General features: G+C 54.2%; 1 protein-coding gene across 4 annotated transcripts in view; it reads right to left on the reverse strand.

Annotated features, from left to right (window-relative positions):
* The window catches only part of KIFC3 (kinesin family member C3), a 38230-nt gene extending 24973 nt beyond the window's left edge, over nt 1–13257 (reverse strand). The window contains exons 1-4 of one of the 4 annotated variants that reach the window (XM_028096855.2): nt 13186–13257; nt 8930–9134; nt 6260–6402; nt 1509–1647 (exon numbers count right to left, since the gene is read on the reverse strand). In XM_028096855.2, the coding sequence (XP_027952656.1) occupies nt 1509–1647; nt 6260–6402; nt 8930–9095 (448 nt within the window). In that variant the 5' untranslated portion in view covers nt 9096–9134; nt 13186–13257. Of the gene's footprint in view, nt 1–1508; nt 1648–6259; nt 6403–8524; nt 8589–8929; nt 9135–13185 lie in introns of those variants that run through there. The other 3 variants (XM_028096861.2, XM_028096875.2, XM_028096868.2) reach the window with 3 other exon arrangements.
* Nucleotides 13258–18009: the final 4752 nt, after the last annotated feature.

Genomic DNA, 18009 nt, shown 5'->3' on the forward strand with positions numbered 1-18009 from the left:
CCGCTCTCCAGAGAGCAGGCGAAGCACACACAGGCTGGCTTCTCCCTTTCTCCCAGTCCCTTGCAAGAGCTGTAGCTCGAGACCCTCCGGGAAGCTAGAGCAGGTGCATGGCCGGCTGGCTCGTGGCCCCGGCCATGGGGCCTGCATGTGACGCAGCAGGGGTATCACACACAGTTGGCCAAGCTTCTGCTCCCTGTTCTAGAGAGAGTGAGGTCAGATGGATGCTTCCAGGCCTGCACACGGGGCTGCCATGAGCAGCATGTGACCAGCATGGCCCTCAGCCCTTTTGCAGACTGCCATGGTGTGGTAGGGAACACACTAGACTCCAGGTCCCGAGAGCTAGTTCTGCCACCTACGAGATGGGAGGGTGGGGTCCCTGGGGTCCTCCTTTGCGGAATGGGGACACTGGTCCTTGCCCAGAGAGGCAACCTTGGAAAAGGAGTCGGAGGACGAGGGAGAGGTGAGATCAAAGGGGCACTTAGGGACGCGGGCCTGAAGGGGCCTTGGCGCCGAGAAGGCTGCATGCCCCTCTTAGTGAGCCGGTTGTCAGTGCAAGTCGTCAAAAGAGAATGTGCCTCGGAGACCCTGCCTGCACACTGCCCCTCACGGCCACTCAGGCGCAAGGACACTGAGGTCCGGCTCTCACCCCACTGAACAAGACTCAGTCCCCACTCTTCACAGGAGCTGGTCTCTTTCTTCTCCACCAGGAGATCCAACTTGACCTTCTGGACGGTGCACCCCTTCCCAAGGCCCATCTGCCCACACCTCGGCCAGACCCCGGCACCTGCCCCCGAACGCCAGACAGGTGACCGCGGCTCTGGGACAACCCCAGAGAAGGCAATGGCTCCTTCCACCCCACAGCGGGTTCAGAAACACCAATCAACCGCTGCTGACGGGAGGAAGAAAGCAAGAGAAAGCTTTCTCTCCACACCTTCTTGGACGTCCCCTTGGGCTCCTTGAGGATGCTTTTTCCCAATTACTGCTGTGCTCAGGCTTCCTGCTAGGGAACCCCACAAAGGAGGCCCGTGGACTCTTCCAGAACCAGTCGTCCTGGACAGAGAAGAAGGGAGCCACCAGCTCCTCTATCCTGGCCTTGTGGCAGCAGGGCCAACCCTCTCCTAGTGCTTTTGGGTCCCCAGTGGACCCACAGCTAAGGGGGATGGGTTCAGGCCTCTCTCTGCAGGCTGTGGCGTCTTTGAGGCTGCCACCCTTGGCCTGCTTTAGACGGGCACTGGGGAAAAGACAAAAAGCAGGGAAATTCAACCCCAGCCCCCACGGGCCTCCCATCACTGGGTGGGGCCCTGGTGGCACCAGGAGGGGGGCATCCCTGGAGTAAGGGTGGATGGGCTGCGGTCTCTGAGTTGCGTGGCCAGGTGGCCAGGATTTGGCTGGGCCACCTCCAGGTGAAGTGGATAGCGTGGGGGGTCGGCTCCAACGCCATGGGAGCCTCCCCTCCAGGGCCAGCTTCAGCGGGGGCTGTTCCAGGTTGGCGGGCAGGCCTGCTTTACCTGTTTTCTCTACATTCATGGTGCCACCAGCTTCCTGGGCCTCCCGGTCCCGCCTGGGGGCCGGCGCCTGCCTCTTCAGGAGCTTCTCCTCTTTCGTCCCCTGACTCTTGTTCTCGCACCCCTTGTCCAGGAGGGCTTGCTGCCAAGACACAACCAGAATCCTCACGTGAAGGGGACTGCAGTGGGGAGGGCACCCCTCCTGAGCCCGAGGATGCTGTGCTCCTGGAGCTGGTGAGCACCCCGGGCCCAGGGATCCATCGCTCGCTGTGTGAGTGGGTGAGGACAATGAGGCCTGGGGTCTGGAAGAAATGTGCCCAGATGCCATGACAAGACAGTGGCAGTGCATTTTCTGGGCCCCCGTTGGCAGCCAGCTATTTGCACCCATGAAGAAGGTTCTCGGGCACTTAGACATTCTCACGTGAAGCTCACTGGGCTATCCCTGCGGGGCTCTGTGGGGCGTGAGCCGCCAGGGCAATGGCCTGCTTGCTTCAGGCCCACAGCCCCCCAATTCACAGGGCTGTCCAGCCCCACCAGGCACAACCCCCCCCTCCCAAGATGTCAGCTACCCCCACCTACAGACGGCACCAGCTCGGAACTGCCAAGAGGGGGGCACACAGATCCACATGAGCAGGGGAAGGCCATGCCCCCCACCCCCCGTCTCCTACTCAAGGCGAAACCAAGGCAAAGAAGGCTGAGGTAGAACAGGCCACTGGACAGGCAGGGAGAGAGGCAGGGAGGGTCAGAAAGAATCATCCAGAGACGATGCCGCTCACGTAGAAAGACATCCAAAGCAAGCCGCAGAACCACATGGATAGCGCAATCCCGTTTGATGATAAGACAAATAAAACAGGCCTCAAAAAAAAAAAAATCTGGGGAACTGTATAGACAATGGTTCTCTCTGGGAGGTCAGGTGATGCAGCAGCTAGGAGGAGAAGCGTGCATCGTTTAAACTTTTGGGCGAGTAAAAAGAAACTTAACCATGAGAATGTGGGAAGAAGGGAAAGGAGTCTTTATATTTCATTTTGAACTTCTCTCGGCATTTGTATTCTCAGGCTTATAAGCATGTACAGTGTTCTGTTTTATTTTTTAATGTCAATGGAAATTATCTGGGAAGGGGATTACAAACATATTTTATTTTATTTTTTTTAAGTTTTATTTAAGTAATCTCTACACCCAACATGGGGCTCGAACTCACGACCCAGAGATCCAGAGGCGCATGCTCTTCTGACTGAGCCAGCCAGGTGCCCCTACAGACACTTTTTTGCGTGTCTTTGTGCCTTCTGTATTTGAAACAAAAGACAAATGCTCTGTTTAAAAGAATGCTCCGAGAAAGGGGAACCCTTTTACACTGCTGGTGGGAATGCAAGCTGGTGCAGCCGCTCTGGAAAACAGTGTGGAGGTTCCTCAAAAAGTTGAAAATAGAGCTACCCTACGACCCAGCAATTGCACTACTGGGTATTTACCCCAAAGATACAAATGTAGGGATCTGAAGGGGTACGTGCACCCCGATGTTTATAGCAGCAATGTCCACAATAGCCAAACTGTGGAAAGAGTCTAGATGTCCATCAACAGATGACTGGATAAAGATACACACACACACACACACACACACACACACAGTGGAATATTATGCAGCCATCAAAAAAAAAATCTTGCCATTTGCAACCGTGGATGGAACTAGAGGGTATTATGCTAAGTGAAATAAGTCAATTAGAGAAAGACAATTATCATATGATCTCACTGATATGAGGAATTTGAGAAACAAGGCAGAGGATCATGGGGAAGGGAGGGGAAAAATAAAATAAGATAAAAACAGAGAGGGAGACAAAGCATAAGAGACTCTTAACTGCAGGAAACAAACTGAGGGTTGCTAGAGGGGAGAGGGGCGGGGGAAATGGGGTCACTGGGTGACGGGCATGAAGGAGGGCACGTGATGTGATGAGCACTGGGTGTTACACACAACCGATGAATCACTGAACTCTACCTCTGAAACTAATAATACACTGTACGTTAATTAACTGAATGTAAATAAAATTTTTTTAAAAAAATAAAAATTAAAAAAAAGAAAACAAAATAAAAGAACATTCCGAGTCTGGAGTCAGAAAGCACCGGGTGTGAAGCCCGGCTGTGCCTTGTGTGTGCTGTGTGGCTCTGGGCAAGTTACTGTCCTTCCCTGAAGCTTCATTTTCCCCATTCCTAAAATAGAAATGTCACCAGCCACCTCATGCCACTGGCGTGAAGGGAAACTGCAGGAACTCGTGCAAAGTTCTCAAAGCGGCTGGTGCACAGTAAGAACCAGATGTCAGGTTAGCATAATATTCTTTCTGTACTTTTCCATGTTGTTGTTTTTATTATGGCTTTTGTAATCCCAAATCCAACAAACAGAGAAAAGAAAGAGGAAAGCCACATCAGCAGCCTCGTTCACCATGACTCCCTCTCTCTCTCTCTCTCTCTCTCTCTCTCCCTCTCTCTCAACCTCACGTTCTACTTGAGAAGGGAGGGTGGCAAGCACAATCTCTTGTATGTAGGAAAACTCCTCCCCCCGGCCTTTATTTGGTCCGCCCCCCGCCCCCCCTTGACCAACTGCCACACCATCCCGAGTAGGTTTGTCAGCGGCGGCAGCAATGACAGCAGCTGGGAGTTTCCAATTGCCACCAGAGCAAAGGTTACACTATTTCTGGCCCGTTGGTCAAGCCACAGGAAGGGCACCCGGGGGGGTGGGGGCAGGGGTGTTGGGAATTTCTGCAGCACCTCCAGAGGGAGCATCTCAGGTTTTAACTACTTGAGAGGCTGGGGCAGGGAGGTGGTTCCCCAAGCCTATCAGGTCACCCCACAGTGCCTGGGTCCCTCCTTCAGCCCCACAGCCCTGACCTCAAAGCACCTATAAACATAATGGAGCTTCGCGAGGGCCCAGAAGGACACCAACATGGAAACTGGTTGCTGACAGGAGCTTCTCAGAGATTCTCAGCAGATCTGCTGACCCCAGGACTCGGCAGCAACCACAACCCAACACCCCATAATCAAAATTCAGGAAGAGAGCCACCGCCCAGCTCAAGGCAGCCGGTTTCTGACCACCTCCGGATTTAACTACCAATGGCTCAAGTCAGAGAAAAAAAAATGGGTTCTCTGGTTTCTTTAACGGTTCCCACACCAGACCTGCTTTTCTTGCAGACCGTAAGATAAAAGAAGGACCGTTTGGTTCAGTTTGCACATGAACCACACAAGAAGGGCCGAGAAAAGCCTTGGAGCCCAAGACGGTCTCTGAAGCAACATGAAACCCTGGGCCATGTTCAGATCAGGACTCGGGGCCGCACGCCACCCGGGCTCAGGACTTCCATCTGCATGAGGGAGGATATGCCCTCAAAGGACACCTGGGTTTCCTGCACTCCATCCTGCCCCCCATTTGCCCATGTCCCTTCAATATGAGCCCTCTCCTGTACCATCTTTCTTGGGCAGGGAGCCTTCGCAACACAACACCCCCAAATAACTCTGGTCCTTCATCCAGACTGTCAGGTCTATTCCTCTGCTTTGGTATGGGCCAGGACCAGGCACAGACGCACTCTGTAACTATCTGTTAACAAATGTATTCATTTAAAAAGCACAGCACCTGGACTATCCTGACATTGCTCCAAGCCATAGCTGCCTGGATGTGTAGATATTTAAGGAGCTCACTGCAATCAGAAATGATACAGAGGACTGGTTAGGTAATTTATGGTAAACCCTGAAGTAGAATATTTTGCAGCAGTTTAAAAGAATGAGGGAATTCTCTGTATACTGACATGCATGAAGACATTTACCAGGATTTACTGTTGAGGGAAAGAGCTAGTCACAGAACAGTATGTACAAATAAATAATAAAATTGTATAAATATAATTAAGAGGTTACATAGGAAAAACACATAAACACCTAACTCTTAATAGTGGATTTCTTCAAGATACAGGACTATAGGAGGTATTCAGTTTCTAAATATTACATCCCTGTGTGAATTCTTTACACCATATGTTAGAAAGCTCGTCATGTGTAGCTATTCATATCCCGGCTTGCTGTGTGACCAGTAGCAAGTTACTTAACCTCTCTGAGCCTCCATTACTTCATCCATACCACTCAGATAAAAGAGTAACTGTGTCTTGAGATTGTTGAGTACTGATGTGAGATATATCACATGGTACCAGTGCCTGGTAGAAAGTCCGTGCCCAATAAATAGTAGTTATTATTACTATCACTATGTATTGTCTCTATGACCAAATACACAAATATACGTAAAATTTGTCTTTTGAAAATCACTTGGTGATAACTGCAAGAGAAAAGAACCCAAGTTTTGGCAAAAATCCTCCGTCTAGCTTTGGATTCTCACGTCCAATAGGAAATACAAGCAGTGCCCCATGGATAAACATGCTCGAGTGGGGATTAACAGCTACCCCCCAAACCTGCCTGTTTTCCTACTAGCTTTTCAGCGAAGGTCCCACATTTCTCACTTTAACACCTCAGCCAGGGTGTGGCTGAAAAGTTTCTGTCATCTCCTGTGAGATTTTCCCCGAGATAATGTAATAAAGCAAATTGCTCCATCCACGCAGGCTCAGGGCGGATGTGCCGTGAGGACCTCAGCAAAGAAACACAAGGCAGGTCCCCGGCTGGCTCCCAGGGCTTCCTTCCCCAGACGGCCTGCTGGAGACCCAGCTGCAAAAGCTCAGAGAGTGAAGGTCCACCAGCCTGGCTTGGCCCGTCACCTTTCTGAAGGCCCCAGTGCTTACCTGCACGGTCAGGTAGAGCCTGTGGGGGCTCCCAGGACCAGCCCAGTCCACGCTGAGGGCTCGGCACTGAGCGAGGGCCGGGCGAGCTGCACTTCGGGCACCGGAGTCCTCGTCACTGCTGACCGGGGTGTCTTTTCCACGCCCTGTCCCAGGACAGAGAATACAGGTAAAATGCTATGCCCCTGGCTGAAGGCTGCTGGCCAGGACCCCTGGCTAGGGCCGCCGCCGAGCTCTGCTTGCCCACAGTCCGGGCCGGCCCAGGCGCAGCCAGGAGGGACTCACACGCCCTCACACGCCTGACCTACGCGGAGGGAAGGCCTCACACCAGGCAGGGGCTGTGCTCCTTTCTTCCCAAAAGCCACCCCGAGCTTCTCTTTACCAAGGCACCCGAGGCCTCCAGGGCGGTGTGTGGGGGGGGTGCTCCCCACCCTCCACAGTGGCTTTTGGGGCTGGCACTTGCTCATGAACACCCTCTCCAGAGAGCAGCAAAGGGAAGCCCTGCCAACCGGGCTGCACTCATCTTCACCGGAGGTGCACCCCAGGGCCGTGGCTTTATTACCAAGGCCGCCTCTAGGTGGCAATTTCTCCCCTGCCTTCCTAAAGACCAACTCCTGCTTCCCGCAGCCTCCAAAAGCATATTCAGGACCAGCTAAAGCACATCCCCTCGAGCCTCTGGCACAGTGCCTCCCTCACTGGATGGGGCAGAGAGCTGATCGTGGTATGGTATCCCGTGTACCCCATCCCAACCCTCCACCAGGGCCTTACTGCCCGGCCCGATCCTCAGCTTCCTTGTCAATAATATGGGGACAAGGAACCAAGCTCAGAGTCCTGGGGTGAGGGTTACATGGAATGACACACATAACATGCTCACTCTGCACCAGGCACACAGAAAGTGGCCACGGATGCAGGCCCTTACGGCCACAACCAAGGAGGGTTAATAACGTGCCCGGTGTCACACTGAGCCAGTACTGCGATCCCATGGGCTAACCCACCCTCTGCTTGCCTATCCATCCCTCTGAAGGCAGAGGTAAGAGGCGCAGGGGGTGGGGGGGCAGGGGTGACCAAGCTGGCTGAAACCCTACTCAGTGTCAGGCATTCTGCTTAGCGTTTCTCTCACGGGATTTCATTTGACCTTTGTCTTAAATTGTAAAAGTGGATTAGTCTGTATGGTCATATAATCTTCATAATACTCACTTAATAGATCAGTATGTGTGCATGCCCACATACACAAGATCAGAAGGAACGATAAAAAAATGTCCATTTAGAAGCTTATGGGTGACTTTTATCTTCTTTTTTATACTTTCCAGTGTTTTTTCTTTTGAGTGTTTTTTTTTTTTAATTTTTGAGTTTTGTTTTTTGGTTTTTTGTTTAGTTTTCCAAAGGAACATGTTTTTGTCTCTTGCTTGTTCTTTACCCTTTTCTCTCCCTTTCTGTTTACCAGAAAGGCAATGCTCATTCATATTACATCTGCAATCCTTAGGAAAACCTTGTGGAGTACAGACCATCTTCATCCCCTTTCAGACAATCGAGGCTACCTGACCCAAAAGCCCAAGCTTTTCCCAGAGACCCCAGGGCCATCCCCAGGCTCACTGTCCCCTGCAGAGAGACTTTGGAGGGTATCATTCCGGCGGCCACCAGGGGCACAAATGTGGTGGGGGAGAAGGGACTGAACAGGAGTTTGCTGTGTGGCCTAAGCCTCAGTTTCCCCTTCTGTACCGGGGGGGGGGGGGGCTTGGATCTGATGGCCCAGAGGGACTCTGCTAGCTCAGACCGGCTGGTCATCTAAACCCCTTTCTCTGTAGGTCAGGAATAACAGAGAGTAAGCCCCTCAAGACATGTTGACTGAAGACCCCTCTCTCCCTCCACACTTCCAGGAAGACATGCCCAAGCCCAGCTCAGGAGACAGTCATGGGGCAGCTCCCCAGACCCGAAGATCCAGCCGCCACCAGGAATCAGATGTGCCACTCACTTCTTGGCGTGCCAGGTACCAGGGGACATGACCCAGAAAGGAGAGCTGGTGTTGACAGCTGCCCCAGGGGGACAACGGAGGGGGGGCGCACTCGGGGATTCCTTCACTGCCCACCTGCTGTCGGGGCCCCTACAGGAGCCGCCCCGGATGGCACCTGAAACCGAGCGCAGGGCACCTAAACCCAGCCTGGCCACGCTCCGGGGCGGCCTCAGTCGGCTCCTCGCGCCACTGGCGGGCTGGCCGGCCGCGATCAGGTGTCAGCGCCGCGCAGGGCACCGGGCGGCCCCTTCACCTACCTTGTTTACCAGCCGCCGCAGAAACCGGAGCGAGAGCGCGAGCGAGAGCGCGAGCGAGACCGCGAGCGCTCGGCCAGGGACCAAGGACGCGCCGCCCGCGGAGCGCCCTCCGCCCGGCCGGGTGGAGATCGCGTGGTTTGGGCGGCGTTGGCCCCCTGCTCCAGCGACCGCGTTGAAGTTTAACTCGGCGTCCAGGACCTCTCTTTACCGGCGGGCGCGGGGCAGGAGCGCCGGCGAGATTGACACCCCGACTGCGACTCCGCGCCGGCCCGCGGGCTGCCCGGCACCCTGTAATTACCTGACAGCTCTGACTGAGCCTAGGAACTTGCGAGAAAGCCCGGCCTCATCTCTGCTATCTGGAGGAAGGAAGGGAAATAAAGAGGCATTTTAAAAATGCGGACTCACCAGTTCTCAACCTCCCCGGGCCGGTGTATGGGAAAGGGCGGGCGGCCGGGCTGGCGGGGGCGGGGCGAGCCATCCCCGGCTCGGGCTCCCGGGCCCGGCCCACTCTCCACAGGCCGCGCAGCGAGGGCGTGGCTCCCAGGTTCCACGGCCGGCGAGACGGGACCATGGCCCGGGGCTCAGCGGCCTCCTCGGGGCGCCGGGCGGCCTGCGGACACAACAGGGGAGGCGAGGCTGAGCCGGCTGCCTGGCACCTGGGGGGAACCGATCAGAGACCGCCTACAACAGGGCCACCTGTTACCCCCAACTCCAATGCCACCTCCACCCCCGGCCCCCCGCAAAGGTCCCTGGGCTTGCAGGATGAAACAGAGCCCGTCATCATTTCAGGGTGATTTTTCCCAAGTAAGGAGGCTCAAAAGTGGGTGAGGAGCCCATCAGGTGTGTCTGCAGCGCACTGTGGAGACCTCACATCTCAGCTCCTCCACTGGAAGCCTGGAAGCCTGGCAGCCTGAGGACGCGCCAGGTCACAGCCCCACACGGAGGTAGCCAACAGCATCTCCATAAATCTAATCAGAAGGGGCTGACTGTGGCCAGTGACAAGATCGTCTTGTATATATCAAATTCTCTTAAAAGTCCACTCATTCTATTCAAGTAGCCTTCACTTTGTGCCTACAACTTGGCAGGCAATAAGACACAACGATTCACTGCTTCTTCATCTAATAATTATTTATCTGGTGTCTGCTGTTTGACAGGCACCTGCCAGGGGTCCTCTTTGATCAGGAGAGATGGGGCCTCAAAGCTCCCTGTCAGGAGGGAGGTAAGCACTTCAACAAACCTTCCCCATCCAAACAGGATGCAGGGAGGCACCAGGCGGTACGGGAGAAGGGGGTGGGGGTGGGGAGCACCTGTCTGAATAGAAAGCCCCATAGGAGGGCACCTGGGTATGCAGTGGGTTAAGCGTCTGACTCTTGGTTTTGGGTCATGTCATGATCTCAGGGTCGTGAGACTGAACCCCGCATTGAGGCTCCACACTTAGCACAGAGTCTGCTTGAAATTTTCTCCCCCTCTCCCTCTGCCCCTCCTGCTTGTCTCTCTTTCTCTAAAATAAATTTAAAACTATTTAAAAAAAAAAGAAAGAAAGCCGCATAGGTCACTCATGAACTGGGCAGATGAACAGAACGGACTTTAAGCATTCCCTACACAAGTCTTTATTGAACACCTATTGTGTGTAAAGCAGCTGTGAGGGCATTTAAAGTACCCAGCTACAGTCCCAGACTCAGACAGTGATGCCATTAACAGAACCAAGTCAGCTCAGAGAGGCAATGTGGTTTTAAAATGGAGTTCGAGGCACCCAAGAACTTCCTAACGGTGTTACCTGGACTGCAGATTGCTTTCTACCAGACAGTGAAGATTACCTATTTGTGAACAGTGTCCACTCCCCTGACCCTCTTGGCTCTCCAGGGTGGGGCCCACAGCACATTCATCAGTGCAGCCCCCCTCCCACCCAGCCTGGTGCTGGAACAACACCCACACCAGACCCCTGGCAATGGCCTGACGGGTCAATACCTTGAAATACATGCACACACCAGCCCGGGCTGAAGCCTGGCAAAGAGCAGGGCTGGGGACTCAGAGCTGGGAGGCTAACGAGGATCCCAGTGCCACAGGTGAGGATATAATCACCAAAGGTAACCAGGCACAGAGCTCACTCTGGGTGGTAAGGAAAGCTGCAGAAGGACGGTCCGAGGTGGCAACAACACCAGGCAGGTGCAGAGTCCTCACACGTGACCGGCTGGTGGGGGGGTGGGGAGGAGAGGATGGTCAGTTCCCAGCGAACAATGCCGCGGGGAGGCCAAACTGGAAGAAAGCCCTGGGGGCTCTGGAAGGGAGCCCATCAAAGGAGCTGGGCAGAGGGCAGACCCGGGTAGGCTCAAGAGGTGGGCAGGGCTAAAGGAAGTGGCCGCCTCCTTCTCCATGGGGAAGTGTGGCTGCGGTGAGGAGGGGAGGCTGAATTGAGACGATGTGGTATGTAGAACAGGAGGGATCCGAGCTTGCCGGGTGGACAGGGCCAGGAATGACTGAAGCAGGGAGAGGCAAAAGAAGTCAAGAGTGCAGGGACCGGTAGCGGAAGATCTGGTGACCGCAGTTCACACAGCTGAGCCCTGGAAGAATGCCAGGCTTACTGGCTAGGGACTCATGCTCTCTGCCTTCCCTCACTGAAGAAGACAACTTGGAGGAGGCTCCTGGGTACAGTGCTACTGGACGGTGGGCCAAAGGATGGGGCAGAGGCTAATCCAAGTATGTGGGCCAGCTCCACTGAGGAAATGAAGATGGACCAGTGTGGAGCAGAAGGAACCAGGGGGAACAGCCAGATGCCCTTTCCCCCAGGTTGCTTGGCATGGAGCTGGGCACACGACCAACCCCAAGGACCAGCGGCCTACTAGGGCAAAGAGGGAGAGAGACAGGCTCCACCTGCATGCCAAGCTGCTGGAAAGGTGAGGGGCATTGAAGGTCTATTCCACGTTTGAGAGAGAAGACTGTTAAAGTGATCAGCTAAGTCTGAGGGACCGGGACAGGAGGAGACAATACTTCTGTGACTTTGTGGAAGGGAAGTTGGAGAGGCAGCCAGGAAGATAGCAGGAAGAAAGAGGAAGGGTGTGTGCAAGATCCTGAAGAGGAAAAAGCAGCTGAATTTAGCAGCCAGTGGGGTGGGAAGGTCAAAAGTATCCAGGACTCAAATAAGCCCAAGGCTGGGGCTTCTGCCAACTTAGGGCTCACAGGGTGGGGCAGTGGGGACGTGGAGTGGAGTGGAGTGGCTATGACCAAAAGCTGGTTCAGACCCAGCTCTGCCACTTACTGGATGTGTGACCTTGGGAACTTGGCCTCTCTGTGCCTCATTATCTCCATCTGAAAATGGGGAGAACTCCACCTTATAGGGTTGGCATAAGAATTAGACAATGCATATGTAAAGTGTTCAGAACAATGCTGGCATATACAAGGAACTCAAAATTTTTATTTTTCAGTGATCTCCCTCCCTGCAGTGGTGGGTCAGTGCCGAGGGGCTGGCTTGGAGAGAGGGACAGATTTGCCCCTCTTTGTCTAGGTCAAGGCAATAGAGCTGCAGCCCCCGCTCTCCCCCAGACCAGGGATATTGCAATGATTGAGGACCGGATTTGACAAGTGCCCAGATACTGCTGCTGGGGAGAGCTTAGTCTCCCTGGAAGAGAAGGTCAGGGAGGTTGGACAGGGGCTAGGCCCTCCCCTGCACACAGTCACAGGTACTGGGTCTTCCAGGACAACCCAGACTTCAAAAACCTCAGCTCCCCTAAGAACAGCAGAACTCATCACCCTAAGTCTCTAAAGTCCAGTAACTGCAAATACAGGGCCCCATTCTGAGGCTGCATTCCTTGCCAATGACTCTCCCTGGCCAAGGAGACGTCTACTTTATCAAGGACATGGGGACTGCACCTGGGCAAGGAGAGGTGCACCCAGCCTCATGGCCCAGGGAAGGTGAAAGGTCAGGGACAGCAGCGACCCACAACCTTGAGACAGATATGCTGGGGGTTGGGGGAGTACTTGAGAATTTAAATACAGCTTTCTCTTTCAAATCTCCCAGGACCAGGCCCTTCACTGCACCAGAGTTCTGTTCTAACTCCCAACAGGGGGTTGAAAGAGGTGGCTTCTGGCTTGCCCTCCTTGCAGGGATCCCCCAGGCTGCTGCTGTCGCCGGCTCAATTTCCTACTGCCCAGGAGGGCACCGGCCCAGGCCCTCCTTCCAACCTCAGGGCCGGCCTACCCTCCCCTGCCCTGCGAGGGGTAAAGCTAACTGCCCAGGGAACGTACGTGGTGGGAGGGCTCGAAACTGCAGCCTTCAAGGGATCCCTGGGGGGTGCGGGGCGGGGGTGATCTCTGCAAGGGGAGGGGGAGGCCCTGACGGACACGCGGTTCCCCGGGTCGGTTCCGCCTCTCCCAGGCCAAGGAGATCGGAAGCGGGGGTCCCGAGGCTGCTGCGACCCCAGGGGACTTGCCGCCCCAAGCCGTGCTGCGGGTAAGGTCCTCGGCTCCGGCTGGACGGCGCGGGGGGCGGCGGGCGACCGCGCAGGGCTGCTTCTCCGGGGCCCGGCCTTCCGCGCGCCCCGCAGCGGGTCCGGGCAGGGGAGGGGGTCCTGCGGGCAGGGCGGGCCCGGACGCGGCACCGGGAACGGCGGGGCCGGGCGGACCCCGAGAGCCTAGCCCGCCCCCCGCTCGGGTCCCCGACTCACCGGCCTGGCGGAGGCAGGATCCCAGGCGTCGCCGCAGAGCCCGGGGCTCGGCCCGACCCGGCCCGCCGGCGGGAGGCAGCTCCACGCCGCCGCCTCCTCGGCCCGCCCCGCTCCCGCCCCTCCCGCACACTTTCCACAGGAAATGATTAACTCGGGCCGCGGCGCGTTCCCATGGCAACGGGCTCCTGCCCCGGGGGGGGGGGGGAGGCGGCGGCGCGCGCGCGCGCTCCCGCGCACTCTCCCGCGCGCGCTCACACTCACACGCGGGGCCGCCCACACCTTGGCCTCCCCGCTCAGCCCAGATGTTCCCGCTGGGCCCCGGGGGCCCCCACGTCCCGCACACGCTGGTGCACATGTGCGCGCACACCCATTGGTGCACACACAGCGTCATACGTGCTCGCGCTTTCGTGTACGGGCTCTCGCACGCCGGTACACACGTCTCTCACACATGCCTACACACATGCTCTAGTCCGCACACGAACGCATCCAGTGTTCACACACGTGCCCACGCCGGTCCTACATACGTGCTTTTGCACTTAAACTTACATTCCGACGCGCACATCCGCTAACCCTGGTACAGAACTTTCGCGCACGTTCGTTACTCACACATACACTTCTCGCCGGCTGTCCTTCACACGCTCTCACACACTAGCTCGTTTCCTTGACCTTCTAACACACGCTTTCACACACGCTCTCACACACTCTAGATGGTACGTGTATACACTTCCACATTCTCACACACTTTGCACATGCACTCACGGTATGGTCAGGCGACTCACACGTGCTTCCCCACACGTGCTCCGCGTGCAGTGGTTCGCGTGCTCGTTGGTGCACACATACACTTGCTCTCCTCCACACACATTCTCGCACACACGCTACACCTCGTTCTCCAACACTCTAGTATACACATCCTTTAAAACCCAAGCCCGCGCTTTCGCTCACGCTCTCTCACACTCCGGGTAGCATGCGTAACACACACATGCGTGTCACACGTTATCACTCATGTTTACACACACACACGCTCTCACTAGCTCTAGTAGGAATACACAGGCCCGGCTGCCTCCCCAGCCTCGGCACCACCCCGGAATTAACAGCTTCCAGGGCTTAGGGTTTTTTAAGGTAAAATATTCCTTTAAGCTCCAGGGAAGACATGTCCAGAGCGCAACCACTCAGGAGCAGGCAGCAGCTCCCAGCCCAGAAGTCCCTCCTTGGGGGACGTCCCCGAAGAGGCACAGGGGAGGCCGGGGAGCCGGCCAGCCAAGGAGAGACAGCTGACCCGGAGGAGCCACTCTGTTCTTTGTCTCCCACACAGAGGCAGCATTTTACTCCAGAGCCTGCAGCCATTGCCCCTCCAGGGTGCAGGAGGAGGGGAAAGAAGCTCAGAAGCCAGCCCAGTGCAGGCTGATGGTTCCACAGATAGTCCGAGAAGGGTGGGAACTTGACCCTTCCCTGCGTCGCAGGGCATGGCCCAAGAGGTGCAAGGAGGGGACTGGAGGGGTACATGCAGATCAAAGAGGGTTCTATCTCCTGTCTCTGCCCAGGCACCGGGCTGGCAGTCAAGAATCTCAGCAGGAAACAGCCAAGGTCCTGGGCCTCAGATTGTTCTGGATGCCAGAACAGGATACTCGCAATCCCCCTACTGGAAGTGGGCTGATGTGTGTTTTATTTTCTGAGACGCCCAAGTGAAGGCCCAACAGAGGATAAACGTCCTTCTCCTGGAATGGTTCCTTGGAGAGTTACAGAGTTCCAACTAAGAACCCCAGATAACCCTCCCAACAGGAGAGAAGGCCGTAATTTGAGAGTTCCCTTCTCTGAACCCCCTGCCCCCTCTCCAGACAAGAGTGGTCAAGGGGACTACAGGGTTGGATGAGGGCAGAATGTCTCTAGAATCTTGACCAAGTATCTCCCTATTGTTCGATTGTGGCAAGTTGTTTGCCTATAAAGTCCTGGTAGAGAACTGGAAGCCTGGTCTTACTTGCTGGCTGGTACTGTCACATTAACTGCAGGTTCCTTCCGACAAAGCCAAAGCCAGATTTTTAAATTAATAATAACATTTATTGTTCGTTTTCTCTGATTACAAAAGTAATAGATGTTCATTGTAACCATAATCCCAACCACTGGAGATAAATGCTGCCAACATTTTAGTACAGTCCTTTTTTTTTTTTGTATGCACATAATAGCTACCATTTTTCCAAAGCTAACACTGTGCCAGGCACTGCACTAAACTTTTTATAAACAAGATCCCATTTAACCCTGAACACCCTACGAGGTGGACACCAGTATATCCCGTTTTCAGGAGAGGAAACTGCGTCTCCCACAGTTCATTCATAAACCCAGCGTGGGATAGAGCTGAGATATGAACCCAACCAAGTGTGTGTGTGTGTGTGTGTGTGTGTGTGTGTGTGTGTGTGTGTGTGTGTGTACACATAGTACATGCAAACAGATAGTCCTATCATGTAATGAGTTTCAGATGACAGATGCAAGCATTTATTAAGATCAAAGCATTAGTGGAGAAAAAAGAAAACTGAGTTATTAGATGGAGACATTTTTGAAGTTCTTGCAAAACTCTGACTTGAAATGTAAGAGCAAATTGCTTTATGATTGTCGGAATTTAGTGAAGAATGTACAATGTCACCAGGAACTACATACTAATGACTTCAAGGTCATTTCTATCCCAGAAACTTCACCGATGGCTTGATGTGGAGGCTGCCAACTGTCTCCTGGCCACAGGGAAGGTAGAGATTGGCCAGAAACCTGGCCATCCCAACACTGAGGTCCTGAATCCGTAAGTGAGGACTCTTGGGTTCAGCCTTTGGCCTTGACCTTTTGCCCACCTTCTGGCAGATATACAGAAACATAGGGACAGCCACACAGGAGGCAGTGGACAGAACACTGCAGCTCCATATCCACATCCACCCTGTCCTCGGGGGGCGGGGGGTTCAAAGAGCCTGAAACCCCTTCACTTTCAGGCGTCCCATCTGGGAGGTAGCCAGGGGCCCAAAAGTCTATCGCCCGGAGGGAAGTGAAGAGGTGGGGAATAACACAGACTGTGTTTGATCTGATTCTCACAGTAACCTAGAGTAAAGCACTACATAAGGTTTACATGATTTTCCAGTTTTAATTATTTAACTTGAGATCTGATCACCTCCAGGCCTTTGCAATGCCGTTTTCCCTGCCCAGAAAGCCTCTCTCCTTCCCCCGTCTCCCACCTGCCTCTACCCACTTTTACCTGGCTGACTCCTGCTTGTTCTTCAAGTCCTTCAAGCTTAGAGGTCATGCTCCTTGACCCTCCCAGGCACCATTTCTCCCTCCCCCACACACCCCCCCACACTGGATTGTTAATGGCCTCTTCTGTCTACACCAATCGCTCCTGGAGGGCAGGGCACTCTCCTGACTTGATCACAAGGAAATCCTCGGCAAGTGCCCAGTATCATGTAAGTTTCCATTGACTAAATAAATAGATCGTGTATAATTCAGAGGGGGAAGAACAGGTACATTAAAGCATATCCAAACAGACTTTCTTCTTTCTTTTTTAAGATTTTATTTATTTATTAGAGAGAGCGCATGAGCAGTGGGGAAGGGCAGAGGGAGAGGGAGAAGCAGACTCCATGCTGAGCAAGGGAGCCCACCGCGGGGCTCGATCCCAGGACCCTGAGATCATGACCAGAGCTGACGCAACGCTTAACCAACTGAGCCACCCAGGAGCCTCCAAACAGACTTTCTTCTTGTGTAACTTAATGATAATTCTTATCAAAAGGGGGTAAGAAACAGATCCTTAAGCAATTATTTCAGGGGCGCCTGGGTGGCTCAGTCGTTGAGCGTCTGCCTTCGGCTCAGGTCATGATCCCAGGGTCCCCGGGATCCAGCCCCGCATCGGGCTCCCTGCTCGGCGGGAAGCCTGCTTCTCTCTCCCCCACTCCCTCTGTTTGTGTTCCCTCTCTCGCTGTGTCTCTCTCTGTCAAATAAATAAATAAAATATTTTTTAAAAAGCAATTATTTAAAATGTGGTCAGTAAGGAGCACCCTGCAGTCGTGAAAACTATATATCCTTGCACGACTCTGGGTAACAGTTTCTTGAAGTTGGAGAGCGACATTCTCGGGGTAGGAGTCGAATGTTAAGTAATCCCGACTCAATTAGCCCCTGTTTTGAATCCACATACTGCAGTACTCCTGAAATAGTTGATTATGGACAGTGCAGAAAAAGCTGGGGAGAATCCCATGGAGGGAACAGGCAGGATTCTGAACTCAGCCCTGCAAGCGTGCGTTTGACTCCCAGCTGCAGAACTTGGCAGCTAAACCTCTGAGCGTATTGGGGGTGGGAAGGAAGGAGGGGCATTGGCTCTTGGCTCACACCTGCCAGCTTTCAGGAAACCACGCTCTGCAGTGGACATGAAGGGGTGGGCTATTGGACAACCCTTGGCTCGTCTGTAAGTTCCTGTCATTCTCATCTGCTACCCACTGCGCTCTTCCAAGTGCTAGGTGCTCAACAGATAAATGAACAAAAGATATCTTTCTCTCTCCTCTTCCTTCCCTCTGTGCCTTCCCCATCCCTGCCCAAAGAGTGCCTGCCTCCTTTCTAAAAGCTGTATTAACAGGAGAAACAGTCCTCCTATTTACAAAGGTCTCTGCAGGGCACGAAACAACCCTCCCCTCGAAAAAACCACCTTGCCCTAAAATCTCTAGACAGTGACTCCCTTTCTGCATTTGCCAGAGAGACTGGATTCAGCAGTGCTTCCCCAGGCTCTCAGGTGAGGGAAACCTGAAACCTCTTCATGACCTGAGAAAGAATTTGGCAGATAGCTCTCCTAGCACTCCTGGGTAGAAA

This window comes from Eumetopias jubatus, unplaced genomic scaffold (genome assembly GCF_037043125.1).
Source record: "Eumetopias jubatus isolate StellerSeaLion01/CBP00866 unplaced genomic scaffold, mEumJub1_p1.0 scaffold_10, whole genome shotgun sequence".
Classification (NCBI taxonomy): domain Eukaryota; kingdom Metazoa; phylum Chordata; class Mammalia; order Carnivora; family Otariidae; genus Eumetopias; species Eumetopias jubatus.